Below are 19,496 nucleotides of genomic sequence, written 5' to 3'. Positions count from 1 at the left end.
TATATTATGCAAATATTATGCAGAATTTTAAAAAACAGTCAATAAAATAGTTTATTGTATTTCGGCTAATCATAAGAGAGGGTAAAAAGCTACGTAGAATCCTGAAGCCCTATTTCATTCCTGTTCTGTTCACTGCCTCCCTGGCTCTGACATTGCATACCACTTTTTAAAATAAAAATAAAAATAAATGTGTCTTTGCAGTAACATGAGCAAGAAACATACTGAATTTACTGCACATAGACAGGAGTCGTAGAACACTGAGCATATCACTGGACATTATCTGCAAATACGACAACCGTCATGTATTCTGGGATTCAATAGTACCTCCCTGAAGCTAAAAACACTACATCTGTTAAGTTTCTAAAGCTGTATCCCACTGACTACAACTGCAAGGATGGATGGATGGATGAGTACACAGACAGATGACTCATTTACAAAAATGTAATCAGTGTATACCCATGTGTCTTTTTGAATCACTTATTCAGCATTTTTATAAAATGCTCCAAAAAATTTCTAGAGTTCTGTGTAGTTCTTGCACAAATCGATTAGGGGATCCCATGTGTGAAGGGAGTGATTGTAAGTCTCATCAAAAACATCCCTTATTATGCCAGTAGGGATCTTGTTTGAAGATCAGGTGTGAATGAAAATGAGGGATCATATAAGGACACAATTACACATTATACTGGCAAATCTATATCCTGAATATGCCAGATAGCAGCATTGTTTGCAGGGGCTGAGGAAAAGTATTGGCAGGGAAATATCAGTGGGCAGGAAGAAGCCCCGAGGGAAAAAGTCTCTCTCTTTCACACACACAAACACAAACACAGAGCCAAAGAAACATTTCCAGTGGTCTCTCTATAAGAGTCTTTCTCCTATCGTTCATGTTATAACTATGTAACAGTTCATATATACCTGACACTTGAAGATTCCACCCCAGGCTTCTGAGGAAGTAGATTGTAATCCATGAAAGTTCATGCAAAAATAAATCTGTTAGTCATAAAGGCACCACAAGAGTCCTTTCTTCTCTTTTTAAGACACTGTTCCCACACTGAGTGTCCGTATGTTTCATTTTATGAAATGAAAGGGTTCTTGTTTTATCTGCTTGTGCCTAGTTCTGGTAGTAATAAAACCAATTTTACCTCTACAGCAGGATCAAGAACTTCTCAAGGCCCTCCTGGTCCCCCAGGCCCTCCCGGACCACCAGGCTCAGGAATTAGCTCAATGAGAGAGGTTCAGCAGTACATCTCCGAGTACCTGCAGAGTAAGTACACAGAAAGACCCTTCTTTCACATGATCCCGGCCGTGTTCTTGTCTTGGGTCGAAACACACTGCAGAAATAATCCAGTTTGAGACCACTTTAACTGCCCTAGCTCAATGCTAGAGAATTCTGGAAAATGTAGTTTTATGAGTCATTTAGCCTTCTCTGTCAAAGATATCTGGTTCAACAATAAACTAGGATTTCCTAGCATTGAGCCAGGGCAATTAAACCGGTCTCAAACTGGATTATTTCTGCAGTGTGTTTTGGACCATGGACTGTATTGTGCTGCCTTGTGGCAATATTAACTGAAGATACCCGTGGGACAATAGGAGAAGGTCTAGAGCATCCTACAATTTATTCACCTTCTGATCATATTGGGTAGGATCTAATTTATGCACCATGTATATTAGGATGACAGACTGAAGTGGCAGAATTCTAGATAGTATCATTTCTCAAATGTCTTTAGTACACTCTATCAAGTAAAGCAAGTGATGGGGGATTTTATTTTAGAATGGTCTCCCAAAAGAAAAACTCCCTGCGTGCAGCAAAAAAAGCCTATCTATAACATTGTAGTTATAAAGAGTTTTTTACAAGAAAAATCATCCAGAAATTTGACCCAATAGCTGCAGTCTGAGGAGGTTTAAGAATTTTGCCATTTCCATCAGCACCTCATTCTGAGCTCTGTGACAACTGACTCTTAATTAGTCTTAAATATCCAAGCCACAGACAAGCTCTCACAAATTAAGATTGTTATCAAGTCCTTCATTCTCCATTGGACACTATAAACAGAGAAAATCATGGGTTTTTGGTGTCAGTTGTAAAGCATGACTGCCTCTGGTAATATATTTTTAGTTTAATTGGCTATTAGGTTATTGCCTTGAGTGTCAAAATCTTTCATGTCAAGGCTTTCTCTGTTTCCCTGCCCATTGTATCTTCAGATGCATATATAATTCTGAATAAAATACAGAGATATTTTCAAATGATTTTTTTCAAATAATGTGGATCATTATCCATTAATTTAACTAACTATATATGTACAGACATCCAGATAAATTCTGACCTTCAGTGCACACATTCAGAAGTAACTAATTTTGGGGAATGCCCAGTGAAGGACTTTTCTTACTATTACCTCTGTGCTCTTTACTACTTTACGCTGGAGGCTGTTTTATTCATGTTTAATGCTAAACTGCCTCCTTTTATGTATGGTGTTCAACAACATACTTGCAAGTGGCAGTCCAGAAGTGTCACGCCAAGTAACTTGAATACTGTATTGCTGATAAGAGCTTTTCTAATATCTATTATTGTTTTTCTAATATCTAAAAGGGCTTCCTGAAGGTGTTTTTACCGTACAAGACACTATCACATTCATGAAGTTTAGAAAAGTTCCAGATAATGTCTTCAACTAAGATAACTAGAAAGGTGTGACTAGTCAATTGGTCCAGGTCCATTTCTTGCCCAGAGAGGGAGAGAACAAGCCTTCTCCAATGTGGTGCCCTCTAGATGTTTTAGATTACAACTCCCACCAGCTTTACTCAGTACAGTTTAGCATCAGGGATGATATGAGTTGTAATTCAAGAATTTCTGCAAAGCACTATATTTGGAAAAGTTGACCAATGCATATATCTCATGTAAGCTAAGCATTAAACAAAAAGGTAGACTCTACATGATTGCCACTCTGGATTTCAAATCATCCTACCCAGAGTTTTTCTGAATGATAGGAAGGGCATTTCATTATCTGCAAAGAAAAAAGAAATAATCAAGAATACAGTCCCAAGATGACCCTGATGGAACCAACAAATTACAGAAGAGAACTCCAAAACATAAAATCACAATACTCCTCAAATTCTGTTGTGTTTTACTTTATTCTTCTGCTTCATTAGGTGACACTGTTGGACGCTATCTCATTGGACCCCAAGGTCCACCTGGTCCTCCTGGACCTCCAGGAATCACCATTGGTGGTGCATCCTTGGATTATGATGAATTGGCCCGCCGTGTTATGAATTATATGACTGGTAAGCACTATGTTTTTATGTACCAAGCTTGCATATCTGCCATTTAGTCTTCATTTTTACATATGCAATTGTAATACAAATAAGAACAGAATTTATTCCTTTCTTCTGTGTCAGAAATATATTAGTGTCTTGGACACTGCCACTTTTTCTGTATCTGTAGCCCAACAAAAGGTCCTTTTTGGATGGCAGAGGTGCACGGAAAGATAGGGCATCATCTTAAAAATTCTGATTCTGGTTGTCTCATTCCATAACAGAAAAGGGTTTCTGATACCTTGGCCTGGTATTGGTTTTCACCTGGGCTTTCATTTGCATCTTCACCACATTTTAATAGCCTTCCAAGTTCTTTAGCACTTCTGTTTCCCTGTTCCCAAATTCTGAGCTACCCTAGCTCTTTATGCAAATATGTTGAATTAAAGCAAATTTCAGTATACAAAGGACACCCTTCTGAGCTATTCTGTGTGACAAAACCACATGCCAATGAAATCATGTTCATCTAGAATAAACCCTATTGAAACAGATGAAATGTGCAGCATGTGATCCTACACATGTTAATGCATACTGAAGTCCTACTAAATTCAGTGGAAACACTTTCCAAGGAAAGTGAACATATATTGAATTGTAGTGTGAAGTGTTTCAATTGCACCCTTCAGTTATGCAAATCTCTATGAAACTTGCCTAGCAATTTATTTTTGCTGAATTGCACTGTTTTCCCTTTTTGAGATTCAGTGGCCATATGTGTCTTAAATCCAAAATACACTGCAGAAATAATCCAGTTTTACACTGCTTTAACTGCTCTGGCTCAGTGCTAGGGAATCCTGGGAACTGTGGTTTATACAAATCCACTCATAATTTTAAAATAAACCTTCTTCTCTTCAGCAGCCTAATTTTAATTTGGCATGTGTATGGCTTTTTGTTGTTGAACAATTTAACCAGAAACCCTTGCAGATGTATGACAAACCACATAGTTATGGACCATTAGATCCCAATCTACAGTATGTTGTGATTACCCCAGAAGAGTCATGTTGTTGGGTGGAATGTTAAATCTTTTGCAGTGGTGATTACAAACACTTCCAAAAGAAGTACATCCCAATGCCACTGATTATTCATACATACTTATCACCATGTTCTTAGAGCAAGTATTTTCAGTGTTGAGAATCATGGTATTAATCTGATCAGATTGTCTCTGTCCATGATTTTAAGTAGCTTCCCTCCACTATTGTTAAATTTCTTCTTTTAGTACATTGAGAATTTTCCTATCAATCTTCAAATTTCTCTGTACTTATGTGATATGTTTTTGTCCCTTTCTCCCTTCCTAGCTTCAGGTTCTTCATTTGGTATGTCTTCCTCTTCTATCTCTTCCTCCTCAACAACATTTTCTTATGAAGATCTTCTTGCCATGCTGCAGAGTAAGTAGCTACAATCCAAGGACTGCAAAGAATAAGTACCATATGCTTATGGAGATATGAGGAAAATGTATACCTATAGGATAGGACTATTGTCAATGCTGTTGAACAATAAGTAAATCTGGTCCCACTACCAAACGTGATGGTCAGTGAGTGTAAAGAAAAGTACAAGGATTATCAACAACCAGGGGAAACAAGTTTTATCTACTCCATTTCCAGCCATTGCACATTCTAAACAATTAAGAATAAATGGATAATTTCAGTAATTTTTGGCTGCCATTGGTCATGCCTACATTTCCTGGTTGTTTGCTCCTTTCATAATTAGAAAATATTAACTTTGCAAAATATAAAAATATAACATTGCAGAATAGCTTCAGACATATTAAGCTATTTACATTTATATTTCAATTATGCTGTATCCTTTGTGATGGTTCTACAAAGCATATATATCTACATCACAAAAATTCTGGCTGGAAGATCTAGGACAGGGATGAGGAATGTGTAGCCCTCCAGATGTTGTTAAATTGCAATTCTCAGCATCTTTAGAAGGGGCAGAAGCATACATCTCCTACCCCTATTTTAGACAGTGGCTTAATCTTTCGTATTCTTGTAATTTTGACAGAAAGATGAGATAGGAAGTTTCTATATACAGCTGAAATTGTAGCTGAACTGTTGTACTTAGTACCAACACAACAATCGGTAAGCATGGCAAACTAGGATCAGTGCAGAAGGCGTTTCTGACAGCTAAAAAAGTGGCTAAATATGACAGAATTGCTTTGGAGTGAGGAAGTGAGTAGCATTCTCTGGCTTTGAGCTACTGTGACTCAGAACACTGCCATTTCCAGTCATTAACTTTCTTGTACATCTGGAATAACCAACAAATAGAAAAATTGATTTATTTTATTTTTTAGGAGATGAAATTCGGCCATATCTTATTGGACCCCAAGGTCCCCCAGGTCCCCCTGGGCCACCTGGACTGGGAGGAGATGGCTTATCTGTATCGTTGGACTATGATGAAATGGCAAGACGTGTTATCAACTATATGACAAGTACTGGCTCCAATTTTTTTTAATCATTCCTACAGTTCTGCATAGCTGTCATGCTCATCAGATTCATGTCCTCAGCACACTAATTGGATATAGTCTCAGAAGGAATTTTGCAAAAATTATTACAGCTCTTGAGAAGCAACCTGGAAAAAACTAGACAAAACATGCCGTAAATGCATAATAACTCTGGCTTCTGTCAGTGATAAAATTTAGAACAATCTGTATTTTTAAACACCCCTAACTGTCAAGTTGTCTAAACTTCTACATAAGAAGTACATAAAACAAAGAATCTAAGATATTGTTTCCACAAGAAAGGCCAAACTCAAATATACCACTCTGCCAAAGGTTTAGGGTGCTCAGATGGATGCTGCCAGGCACTACTAAATTTAAAGACATAGTGCAATTATTTTATCTTGCCCTCCTTAATGGATTTTCTGAGAGGAGAAGAAGCTGGAAGAAACTGTGAGAAACCAGCTGGGGTGGTGTGTTACTTGGACACCTCTGCCCATGTAAAATTCCAAGAATGAGGCAGGATGATTGCACAGTAAAGACGTCATGTGGAAACACTGTGAGCACTTCACACACACCATCCTGAGAGTTTATGTAGGGTTGAATCATCCCTTAATTAACTCATTTCTAAGATTCTGTCCAGACTGGTATTCAATTAATGTGAGTTATATGTGCAGCACATAACCTTTTCTGTTTCCTCTTTAAAAATCTATAAAAAGTCTAATTTTCAAATTAATTTTACATCTATTAATTTTAAATATTTATTAACATTGTAGGTTCTGGCCTTAGCATTGGGCTTCCTGGCCCACCTGGCCCTCCTGGTTTGCCTGGAACATCTTACGGAGATATCTTAGCTCTGCTCCGAGGTAAGCTTTGTAATGCTATCAAGCCATTTTGGAAGGTAATGTGTGTTGGCTAACAACATCAGAGTAGTATAGAAGTATTTTTCACATTTAATGTGCCTACAATAGTTAACAAGCTAAATATAAAATTAATGTTAGACCATTCTGTTCTGACTAACAGGTTTCATTCATTCCAGTAGGCCTACTCTAGGTAGGACTAAAATTTGGATGTAGCCCAAAGGTCAATGGCACCCAAATGCCATCTTTAAGTCCTAAGAAATGGAGTGCATATATTTTATTCAGTGAAGCAGATAGCAAGAGGTTCAGTGTCACTTCATTCACCTGAGGTGGATAGTTAGATCTTGGAAGCTAATGAAGGTTAGCCCTGGTTAGGACTTGGATGGGATATTGCCAATGAATTTCAGGTGCAAGGAATACTGTAAAAACTATCGCTGAGTATTCCTTGCATAAGAAAACCCTATGAAATTCATGGGGTCACTGTAAGTCGGCAGGTGACAAGAAGGGATGCATACATGCATGCACACACAAAATAAACTCTATAACATAATCCAGAAGTAAAGACTGAATGGTCTTCATTCATTTACTAAGAGGTAGCAGATTCTTATTGTCATCTCATCTCTAATCCAGTGAGACAAAAATTCATCCTGCCTTTTATATGATTCTGTTTTGGCAAGAAGTGAAGGAATAATTGTGTCTTGCTTAGATAGGGAGGAAAGGGGGCTTAATCATGTGCTGGAGATTTATTAGCTTCCTTTGCTTTTTTCAGACTCTGAATTTAGTGGCATCGTAGGACCACCTGGTCCCCCAGGCCCACCAGGAAGCTCTCTTTCCACCCTCACAGCAGAGGAAATCTTGACATACTTGCAAAGTAAGAACATTAGCCAGACTTTGTGGCTGGGCAGCAAGTAGATCTCTGGGGTTTCTTAGAGACACAGTGGGGGTGAAGGGAGGGGAGGACTGGAAACTATGGCTGTCCAGGGCAGAGTAAGGAAATTTTGTCATATACAGTTCATTGCAAAATAATCCAGTGGTTCCCACAGTCTGTGTGGTTCAGTCAGCTCCAAACAGTGTTGGTGACAGAATACCTAATGAGACAATCAAATGGGCCAGAATGTTTTCCAACTTTTTTAAGGTGAGAAATTGCTTGAATGATCACAATGTAGTGGCTTTGGGGGTGGTGATGGACCATAGACCATTGAAAATGACTGATTACAAATTTTAGTTGCTGAGTAGTGGTGGTCACTGTTTAATGCTTCAGGTTGCTGAGCTGCATTAAGTTTAAGATGCTTGAAACATGGCTGGCAAACACAGGTGCTCTGGGGAAAAAAACCTACACAATCAGGGGAGCTAGGGTCAATTTTTAAAAAAAAACAACACAATTTTTTCCTTCAGGAATTTTGTTCACCTAAATTACCAGAAATTCATTTTGACTTTCTCAGTATTTGGGAGTCAGGGTGGTAGTGGTGACATAGGGTGGCATCTGTGGTACAATTGAAAGATATAGCCATGTTAGTTTATGGAATCAGTATGTAGAGAGATCTTGTAGTGGGGTGGCATCCAGTTAGTGATGTATGTGTAGGTACGTGTGGCTTACATTTGCATATGCCTCTTTTCAGATAGGGTGAAGGGAGTTATTCTCTATCCCACTTCACCCCTTCTAAAACCTTCCCCCAAAAGCTGTACAGCCTTGAGAGGAATTGTTTCTGCTACTTGCCACTGGGGAGGGGTGAGACGGTGAAAGCATAAGACAGTGAAGATGTAGCTGTCCTGGGCTGTATGGGAAAGGAAAAGAAAGGTGCACTCCATTTATGTGGGCACTCTTCTCTCTTCATCCCATCCAAGCTGAGACCAGCTGCTTCTTCACTGTTTCAAGTCCTTTCTCCTCCTCCCCACCAGGAAGCAACTGCTGCTGTAGCGACAGCCCCTGGTATTTGACAACTGCACAGAGAGCTACATGGATGGGACATTATGCTCCACCTGATTGAAGTGGGATCTCACCCACTGTATCCCCCACCTGGCCACTTGTTCCTCTAGTACTGAATCAAAATTTTGCAACGTATAAATACCATTTTGAAATGTCCATGAAATTGTGAAGTCAAAGGTTTTTGTGGACAGAATCCATAGTTTTTGTGCGGGTTTTGGGCTATGTGGCCATGTTCTGGAAGAGTTTATTTATGATGTTTTGCCAGCATCTGTGATTGGCATCTTCAGAGAATGCCAGCATTCCCTGAGATGCCAGCCACAGATGCTGGCAAAATATCACAAATAAACTCTTCCAGAATACGTTCATGAAATTATTTTAAGGAAAGAATGGTGGCCTTTCACACATATATATTTGTAAACTGCTGTGAGGAGATGCCTGCAGTGGGCTTAAACCAAAGCCCTCAATCCTGTTGGTAAGCCTAACTATACCTATTCACCTGCAGTGATGGTGGTGAAATAGCCGCAGGCCCAGCAAAAAAAGTGGAGGGATGAGGGAATGGCTGTGAAAGTCATCTCTGTCATGAGAGAAAGATGCCCTGTCATCTCCCAAACTGTCTGAGAGCTGGCAGGGCAGATTTTCTGTCTTGACAGGGACAGCTTTAACCATTCCTCCTGCATACCCTTCCAAAAAGCTGAATTCATCAGCTGAATTCTGTCCAGATGTAGCTCTTGTAGGTGCATTTATTAGAAACATGCCTTGCTAAACACAATGGGGTTTATTTCTGAGTGTAGGAGTGCAGTTGTTAGAACTGGAAAAGCCTAAGCGGAAGGAAGGAATGGCAAACAAAAAGAATAAATGGAAGCAAAAATCTAAAATTCTAGTTGCTGATCCTAAAGCAGCATAGTCCTAAGTGGATGTTTCTTTGTTAACTAGAACATTTTCTTCTCCTCCTTCTTCCTCTAAGGTGTGGGATACTCCTCACTTTCTGGACCCCCTGGCCCACCTGGCCCACCAGGGCCTCCAGGTCCACCTGGCTTTTCAGGAACTGGCCTTATTTCTTACGGCGATGGTATCTGGACTGACGAGTTCAGGAGTGAATTGATCCAATACCTTACTAGTAAGTCACATATTATATATACAGAGACACCCACTTATGAACACCCTTCTGCAGTTCTGCCTCCTGTAACTCTTGCTCATCTTGAAATTTCAAGTCTGGGCCTCATCCTGGCTCTCTGCCTAGGTCTGAGCTCATAGCCCATTTGTAGCAGCTGATAAATCCATACCACAGCTGTTAGCCTGGACTGATGGGCCCCTTGAGAAAATGAAAGTGTTTATTATGGTTTTGTTTTAAGGTGGAGCCACAATTATTTCCCAGTTTGGTTTTCTTTGGCCTGTCTGGTCTCTGGAAAAAGCCTTTTCTTCAATCTGTCCTTCTTTAATGGGAACAGTGATAACTTAGAATGGCAGAATATTGTCACTGGCAGAATATTGTCTTTACTCCCACTTCAGTCTCTGTTGAAAGTTTTCAAACCCAGATTTCTCTGTGAACACTATGATGCCTGTCATTTTCTTTCTTATGCTAATACTGACTTGAAACAAATAATGACAACAGGTGTAATAATTACAGCAGGAGAGCAGAAGAATCAAAAGGCACCATAGTTGTCACCAACTAATTGTTGGTTAAAAATATGGATTTAAACACTTAATTCATTTTTATTTATTTGCTCAGGCTCTGAGTACCACCCCTCACAAAATATAATTTATTTTGTATACATAAACAAATGCAACACCAACAACTAAAGCAATATGAATATTGAAATAGCAAAATTGAATATTCATTTGAAAACTGATAGCTTAGTGAGAGGTACAAATCCTCTTTTTCCTGGATAGAAATATTTGTTTGTCAGACTGTTTCTGTTCTTTGCATTCATTGCAACATGGTCTATTCTGATGAACCTAGCATGTGAGGTTATTTTTCTACAGCAAATCCTTCCCAAAGCAAAGGAGCAGGACACTGAACTGAAAATCATGCAGTTGATTAGGCTGCTGCAGACTTCTGCAAGGCATTTCTCAACAATCTACAATTCCCAGTTGGGAGTCTCAGTCAGTATAGCTCCAATACTGAACTTGAATTGCACCTCTAATTTCCTCTTGCACCCTTTGCAAGCTTCTGCACTTCTGAAGACCAACCTGATATCAGATCCTATCCTATCTGGTGCAAGTCTATTAAAACCTGCTACTATGTTTCATAGGTGATGATGTGCGTGGTTTCATCAGAGGACCTCCTGGACCACCTGGGCCACCTGGCCCAAGAGCAGATAGCAACTTTATGGGCGAATCTTACAGAGGGTCTGCAAATTCAGAAGGGTCATATAGCAGATCTTCAAGTTCTGGCATGTCTTATGATGCATCATTATCCAGAGGAGGATCCTACAGCAGTTCATTGGGAAGCAATGGAGAATTTGATGGATCACTTGGAGCTGATGGATCTTACGGTGGCTCACTGGGAGCCGGTGGATCTTACGGTGGCTCACTGGGAGCAGATGGATCACAGATTAGATCTTCGGGTGCTGCAGGCTCCTATACTGGATCATTTGCTGGGTTACTGGATTATAATGAGTTGGCTGCCAGAGTGTCTGAAAATATACAGAGTAAGTAGGGCCACATTTTCTTCCATGCTTTCTGAAATGATCTGGCCAGTTGCAATAAGAAACAAAAAAAAAATCTGGTGTAACTGAATGTTATACCTGTGTATTGAAATTTATGTTTCAATCTACTACTACTACTACTACCTCCTTTGTGCAGTGATTAAAACCCACAGAAGACTCGCCTTAATTCTGGGGAGGAGGGAGGGGGTCCCTCGGCAATTTAATGGTCAGAGTAGAGCAGGTGGGCTTTGGAGACATTTCTGGCTTTGTGCCTGTAAGCAGATGTAAAATTAGAAAGACATCCTGTGAAACCTCTTGGAAGAGGGGAGACATAGTGTAGTTCTACCAGGTTGGAACTTTATATCTCCTGATGTTGAATCTCAGGTGAGAAAATATATGGGACCTAGTACATAATACAACAAAGATTGTTGCTGTTGTGCTCCTTCAAGTGGTTTTCAATGTACAGTGAACCTATAATAGCATTTTCTTGGCAAGATTTGTTAAGACAGGGTTTGGCATTGCCTTCCTCTGAGAATGAGAGAGTGTGACTTGCCCAAGGTCACCCAATGGGTTTCTATGGCTGAGCAGGGATTCAAACATTTGTCTCCAGGGTACTAATCCATCTCCCATGCAGGCTCTTACCTAATATACGAAAATATAAAAGTCCAATTGGTTGTGTTTTTTTTTAAGTGATCTTTCTGTTACACTAAAAAAAATACAAAAAGCTTTTAGAAAGTCTTGTTTGGCACTGTAGAGCTTTGTTCTGTGACTTGATAGACCTCTTGGTGGGAATCTTGTGCAGGATTTATCTATGTGTAAAAACCAGTTACAGTGCTTTGCAAGGAATCCTGTCCCTATCCCCTGAATCTTACTGGGAAGCAGTGCTGCAGTAGATAAAGGTCTGTTACCTTTGATCGAGAAACAACTGACTGAGGTTCCCATTTCTTCCTGTGAGTGATCTCGTGAGACAGACAGAATAGCACTAGCAAGCACATTTCTATACCGCCTATCAGTGCACTTAAGCACTCCCTAAGTGGTTTACAATGTGTAAGCTAATTGCCCCCAACAAGCTGGGTAACATTTTAGCGACCTATGGAAGGATGAAGGCTGAGTCGACCCTGAGCCTCTAGCTAGGATTGAAGTCACAACCTTGTGGTTTTTGGCTGCAGTACAGGCATTTAACCACTGCGCCACCAGGGCTCCCACAAGCAGGGCCCTGTCACAATTCCTCCTTGCTTGTGTGTGTGTGTGGGGGGGGTTGCTCTGCACAACTCTAGGTTATACATTCGTAACTGTCCAAGAGGATAACAGCCCTTGTTTTTAACTGAACTGTGGAAATTCTGGGATGTACAAATTAATTTGGGATGCATGGGTTTTTCAGTGGGAAAGGAACTGTGTTTTCCAGTATGGTGAAACAGATAGTGCAGTGCATTATCTTCATGTTTATATAGGATCAGCTTCCGCAGCCCCTGATTGCTGTGTTCACTATACCTAAACTTTTAGTACTCCAATAAACATACTTTTGTGGCATTTGCCCCAATCTTTTGAAAGCTACAGGCTGCATATCCTTGCATATTCACATAATTAGAAGGTCATGTACAACAACTTTGCAGAAGCCTTTAAGAACACAGCTGCACAACCCAGACTGTGGTTTAACACAGCTCTAGAAAAGGTTGAAAAGCACAGCTCAATGTGTGAAAATTATCTCCCCTGACTGTGGAATACGGAAGTGTGAAGTTTTAATTTAAAGGAACAGTACCTATGGCTCTTAAACACACAAGTCTAAATCCAGTTGTTAGTCACAGCTAAAGTATTAGTGGAACTTACAAACATACAGTATTACCAGTCCTGTTGATTCCTCTACCCTAATTGGGAATGACACTTAGATTTAGGCCAAGTTCAAGCTTTTGGTCTTGATTTCCTCAGGATTATATACCAAACAAGAAGCAAATTTTGGATTTTAGTTTAGTGCAGTACTTATTGTGGGGAAAGATGGACAGAGGACAAAAGCAATTGCATTCTGCTCAGCCTGTCTTGATTGATTACCATTGTCTCCATTCCTGTTGAGCTTCTGATAAGTGAACAAACTGGATTGTCCTTGTGGTCCTTAAAACTAATTTTAGGATTGGCTTTTAGGATTTAAAAAAAATCTTCTGAAAGAATGGTTGAATTTGTAATAGTAATTTTAATTTTTTTAAAAAATCTGTTTTTAAATTATGTTTGTTGTCTACTGCATATCACTTTGAGAGCCCCAGCAGACCGAGGTGAATAATGAACAGTTTCAATACATGAATAATAAATTATTGCATATTGCCACATTGAAAGGGAGCATCGAACAATTCCACTCCTTCTCATGTTCTAGAAACATCTGACAAAATTCCATGTAATTTCTCAGAGTACTGCATATAATAATAATAATAATAATAATAATAATAATAATAATAGTATATGTAGTGTAGATCTTAGGGTCATTGTTTTTTGGCATTCTTGGGAAACTTTTTTTTTTTGAAGATTGCAGGTGAAGACAAGTGCAGTTTCATTGGACTAGAAATGATCGGGATGCTAGACTCTTAAATCTATAGTCATTATTACAAAGTTTGTGTGACATGAATCCAAACTGATGTAAGTTATGCGCCAAGTGAGAATATTTCAAAAAGACAATGCATACGTGCCAATCTTTATTTACATCAGACTCATGTCCCAGATTAGGTATCTGATTTGTATCTGTGCTAAGAAGTGTATTTGATGTACTTTGTGTTGAATATTTTCCCACTAAAGTTTTAGACATGTCTTAAATAAGCAAAGAAGAAAAATGCTACAACCTCAATGGAAAAACATGTCACTTTGGTCTGACTCCTTCTAGAACAGCACTTACTTTATGGCAAAGCAACCATTTTCCAGAGTCAGAATAGACTCTTCAGTTCATGTTGGGGAAATGTCTGTCACTTGTGCTTTGTGTTTTCCACTTCAAGCTTGTGTTTAATCTTCCCAGGCCGAGGTCTCCTCCAGGACATGATGACTTACGCTGTGCAAGGACCACCGGGACCTCCAGGGCCTCCTGGCATCCCAGGCATCAGTAGAGTGTTTGCCTCCTATGGCAATGTCACTGCAGACCTCATGGATTTCTTCAGAAGTAAGTGGTATCTTGCCTGTCATTGACTTTACCACATTGTATGGCCCTTCCTGTAATTTAACTGGGTAGACAGAAGTTGTGATGTAAATAGTAGAACAAAGCTTTGTGAGATACTGGATTTCTGGCCTTTTACAAGAGGATCATGAGAAAAACCCCTTGCCCTCAGATACATTTTTATTCTTTGATTGGTTCTGGCAGCCTAAATCCCTCTTGGAAGAATAAAAGTGTAGAGCTCAGCATTATGGATACTAATCTCCAGTAGGAATACTCCAGTTGAAGCCACAATATTTCTTATTACTGTTCTTTGTAATCATAAGAAATATGACACCTTATAATTTGTTCATTTTTCTGCAGCTTATGGAACGATTCCAGGGCCACCTGGACAGAAAGGAGAGATGGGATTCCCAGGACCAAAAGGTAAGCACCTTGTGTCACTTGTAGAACCCAGGAGGAGAGGGGTTATCCCTCCTCCCAAGTAATACTTTCCTTTTGACTCCCAAGGATGCACCCAGATTGTTGTTGTGGTGTACCTTCAAGTTGTTTCTGGCTTATGGCAACCGTAAGGTGAACCTATCATGGAGTTTTCTTTGCATGATTTATTCCCAGACGGCTTGTCATTGCCTTCCTCTCAGGCTGAGAGTGTGTGACTTGCCCAAGGTCACCCAGTGGTTTTTTGAACCTTAACTCCAGAGTCATGGTAAGCCAGTCAGCACTCCAACTGAAGTTTTTCTGCAGCACTACAAATCAGGGCACTAAGAAATAAGAACTGCAGTGCTCTTCTGGTTGAGGTGTGTGTTGAGATGGGCAGCTAGATAGACCACTCAGGGCTCGGCTTGTCTCAGCATGCCCCACAACTGGGAGAGTACTACATTCATCATTTCCCAGTGGCCTTTTCTGCAGCTCCTGAGAATCCTTCAGTTGGGGTGTTGACTGGTTTGAGAGCTAGGTTTGTGAAGTCACATTCGGTCATTAACTACCCTGAACATGAATCCCAAAAGTTACAAGATCCTAAGTCTGGCTTATAATTAATCCAATCAAGATGAGATTTTAAAAAACAGAACACCAAGTTTTGCATTCCCATTTTCCTAAAGATTCCTCAGATACAAACTAAATTTGAAAAAGAGGCTCTTTAAAAGGCTCTACAGCCAGTGTTACCAGTCTTGCTGATTGGATTAAAAATAGTTTAAGGGGCATTATTAAGAAAAAAATCCTTGCTAAATATATTTATGGGGGAAAAACTAGATTGTCTTTTAACCTATGTAGCATCTTAAAGGCAATAAAAAGTTCCCCTTATTAAATGATGAAACTAAACTTAACATTTATTTTGAGTTTGACAGTAAGAAAGTAAGTCTGGGAACAGATGGAAAAACAAATTTTTATCACAGATGCAGCATTTGTAAGAAGTATTTTACTTCATTAATTGTATATCTCCCCCTCCCCAGCATATGTAAAGTACAAACAATTCTTGATAATGGTATAATGCATGCTTAATTTCATTTGAAGTAAGACTGCTTATTGGCCTATCTGTCATATCGTAACTTGGCTCCTTCTCTAGACACTTTCACACTGTGTAGTCTCTAATTATTAGAGAGTCTTTAAAACCCTTCATGGCTTGGGCCCAGCTTGCCTACAGGATCACCTTCTTCCATACAATCCATCTGTCCATTTAGGTCCTCTGGGAAAAATCTACTGCAGCCAGCAAAAACTAAGCTGGCTGTGGTTACCCAGAGGATCTTCTCCTCTACCACTCCCAAGTTGTGAAATGTCCTGCCAGAAGAGACCCGCTATACAGTCGGCCCTTCTTATACACTGATTTTTTATACACTGATTCAAGCATACACAGTTTGAAAATGTTCAAAGAAAGTATAAATTTCAAATATCAAACCTTGATTTTGCATTTTTTGTAAGGGACACCATTTTGCTATGTCATTATATTTAATGGGACTTGAGCATCCACGGATTTTGTTATATACGGGGGATCTTGGAACCAAACCCCAGCGTATAACAAAGGTCCACTGTATTATTAATCTTGACAGTTTTAAAAAGGCGAACAAAATTGATCTCTTCCAACAGGCCTTCCTGGATTAGCATCTCAGTCGCCTCCCACTGACTACCCTCGGTTTTGTCCGTTTAAATAATCTTAACTGTATTGTTTTATTGTTACTGCTTATTGTTGTGATTTATTGGTTAGGGTGGATTTATGGGACATTGTATTTTAAAGTTTTTAATATTATTGTAAGCCACTTTGATCTCATTGGGGAGGCGGGGTATAAATAAATTTGTTATTATTATTATTACAGACTCACTAAAACAAATCATGATCTGAAAATTGCCCTCCAGTATCGTTAGTGATAGGCCAATCTAGCTGTTGATAAAACCTTTGAGATAAAAAATGTATGAAGTTGGAAGTCAGGCTTTTCAGGAAGTGTGCCTCTATGGTACTTTGTTTCAAATTAGCAGCCAGATAGTATAAACATTAAAAAAATCTCTTCACCTTTCCAGGTGATATTGGACCAATGGGCCCACCAGGTCGGCAAGGCCCCAGAGGACCAAGGGGTGAAAAGGGTGAGAAAGGTATGTATACTTTTCAGTAAGAAAGGAGTGGATATTACTCATTGTAGGATGGGATAGCATAGGGCAGGCTGAAGCACAAGGAATTAGTTCTCATGGTTTCTCCACAATCCTCTGTACTACCTTTTTGTGCAAGTCACTCCTCCTGCAATGGTCCATAATACCATAGGCAGTGACCACAAGGCTGTGTATTAGTAGTATGAAAGTAATAAGGAAGTTTTTTTATAGTGACAAATACATGTATTTTCTGTAGTTACAAAAAGAGTGATATGGATGTTTTAGTGGAACAGTGACTTACTTTGCTGTTGCTCTATAAAGTAATAATTTTTCTTCATCTTTTTCCCTCCCTCTTAGGTGAACAAGTATACGTTGGTCGAAGGAAAAGGAGAAGCATAGGAGTATAATCTAAGAACACAAATTAGGACAGATGCTTTCTAAATCATTTGTGGTTGTTTGTGTTTTATCCCAGTCAACATAAAAATCCCAGTTTCCAGTGAATTCCAGCAAGTGACCACCCAGTTGCCACTAACATCTGATATTTGGTGAATTAATGATTTCCTTAATATGTTTAGAACTTGGGTGGCTTCCAATATCACATATTGAATTAACTACCCATTTCTTTGTTATCACATATACATTAGAACTGCGTATAACCTTAGTCTGATGTTACACAGACATAGCCTCTGAAGCTTAATTTACTGTCCAGGATACATACAACCCAGCTTCTCCAGATGAAGATTAGAATGAGAAATCTTTGATAGAAAATGAACCAAAAATAAAAAAAGATTGGAGATCATATAGTAGCTTCTTACCTTTGGGCAAAATATATTTAAAATTACCAAGGATCTGGCTTTAAAAAGAGCAGACACAGCAAAGTGTGCTAATTTGCAAATATATGCCAGTGGGATGCATAACAATTCACTGTTGTGGTTTTTTAAAATCTTTTAAACCCCTATTATTAGTTGCATTGCAAAAATGTGAAGGACTGTGGGGCTATTAGTATTTAAAGCACTTTTGTTAGATTTTAAAAATGTTTTCTGTGGTTTTTATTATATTAAAAGTGCTATTTTAATATAAAACTTCCCAATTAAAGCTTCTTTACACTTTGATCCCATTTAAAGGAAACCAGACACTACAGTATTATGGTAGGCTTAAAGATACACTTAAGTGCAGTGGCATATTCCCATATTAAGCTCAGTACCTGTACCTCTAAAAGTGAGCAGTTTTATATGCATCCATTCGTCCTTCTCCTGCCTCTTTAATTCTTTGTGGTATGAATTCTTTAACCCCATAAATATACAACCTTCATCCCAACACTTGTGAAAGTTTTGAGTATGATCAGTCACTTAAACTTCACGTGATTTGATTATATGGTGATATCTTGTTCATTTACAAACACAGTAAATATACTGTACCACTACATACCACTACATGGATGCTTACACTCAAAACAGTTTAGCTAAGCATGATCTGTGAAAAGTAATTTATATATTCTAAGTATATCCTAGGTTCTATGTAACTTCAAATTTCATTAGCAATTTAATTTTTGCATCCTTTGAAAGTATTGTCTGAATCAAGGACATCCAAAAAAAGTTATGAAACTGAAGCTATTAAAAACTGCTCATAGAATTCATCCACAATTCCCGCATCTGACATAAGGTCTCACCCCATAAATGATGATAGATGCAGAATTTAACAATAACAACAACAAAAAATCCCAACACAACATTAGGAAGATTAGTAACAGAGGTGGGAGAATAATAATAATAAATAATAAAACTTTTATTTATATACCGCCCTTCCATTGATCAGGGCGGTGAACAACATAATACAAATAATACATACAGTAAAACATTTTAAAAACAATCATAAAACCCCCGGTCAGCTCTCCAAATTGCCGTCAGCAAGAGAGAGAGGCCATCTAGGACTTTCGGGGAATGCAGTTCGAAATAGGAGGGTCTTTAACTCCCTCCTAAACTGAGACAGGGAGGTGGCCGAGCGGAGCTCTGTGGGCAGCGTGTTCCAAAGGGTCGGGGCAACGATGGAATACGTCCTCCTCGATGTCGAGGAGAGTTTAGCCCCAGGTACCCTAAGTAATTGCTGCCCAGAAGTTCTGAGGGTGCGGGGCGGAATGTATGGGGAGAGGCGGTCCTTCAGGTATCCTGGGCCCAAGCCATGTAGGGCTTTATAGGTAATCACCAACACCTTGTACTGTGCCCGGAAGCGAATAGGCAGCCAGTGCAGGTCTTTGAGCACCGGTGTTATGTGGCTGGTCCTGGAAGTACCAGTGACCAGCCTAGCCGCCATGTTCTGTACCAGCTGTAGCTGTATGATACAAGGGTTGCCCCATGTAGAGCGCGTTGCAGAAATCCAATCTAGAGGTTACCAGAGCATGTACCACCGTTTCTAAGTCCCTCTGGGGGACCTGATAGTGAACTGGCTATTGCTAGGGAAATCAATAAATGATTATCAAAACAAAACTAACTTTATCCAGTACAAAGCTGTAGATAGTGGAAATGCAAGACTTAGGCCACAAAGCAGAAAACAAGTAACTCACTGAGGGTTTCAATGCCTTTCCTCTAACAAACTACACATACCTGGCAAACTACTTTTGTTTCTTGGGCACGTA

At 39.3% G+C, this 19,496-nt stretch overlaps 1 protein-coding gene across 2 annotated transcripts in view; it reads left to right on the top strand.

Moving 5' to 3' along the window:
- The window catches only part of COL17A1 (collagen type XVII alpha 1 chain), a 69,277-nt gene extending 51,127 nt beyond the window's left edge, over window positions 1–18,150 (top strand). For both annotated transcript variants that reach the window (XM_089509825.1, XM_089509824.1), the window contains exons 45-56: window positions 1,148–1,261; window positions 3,139–3,270; window positions 4,587–4,676; window positions 5,585–5,722; window positions 6,505–6,594; window positions 7,358–7,459; window positions 9,480–9,632; window positions 10,768–11,166; window positions 14,156–14,296; window positions 14,651–14,713; window positions 16,799–16,870; window positions 17,222–18,150. In XM_089509825.1, coding sequence (XP_089365951.1) covers window positions 1,148–1,261; window positions 3,139–3,270; window positions 4,587–4,676; window positions 5,585–5,722; window positions 6,505–6,594; window positions 7,358–7,459; window positions 9,480–9,632; window positions 10,768–11,166; window positions 14,156–14,296; window positions 14,651–14,713; window positions 16,799–16,870; window positions 17,222–17,271 — 1,544 coding nt within the window. In that variant the 3' untranslated portion in view covers window positions 17,272–18,150. The remainder of the gene's footprint in view (window positions 1–1,147; window positions 1,262–3,138; window positions 3,271–4,586; window positions 4,677–5,584; window positions 5,723–6,504; window positions 6,595–7,357; window positions 7,460–9,479; window positions 9,633–10,767; window positions 11,167–14,155; window positions 14,297–14,650; window positions 14,714–16,798; window positions 16,871–17,221) is intronic.
- The last annotated feature ends 1,346 nt before the right edge of the window (window positions 18,151–19,496 follow it).

This window comes from Sceloporus occidentalis, unplaced genomic scaffold, assembly GCF_023333645.1.
Source record: "Sceloporus occidentalis isolate IW3139 unplaced genomic scaffold, rSceOcc1.0.p SCAF_2, whole genome shotgun sequence".
Taxonomy (NCBI): Eukaryota; Metazoa; Chordata; class Lepidosauria; order Squamata; family Phrynosomatidae; genus Sceloporus; species Sceloporus occidentalis.
Note: the sequence above shows the minus strand (reverse complement) of the source record. Positions and strands in the feature narration are given on the sequence as shown.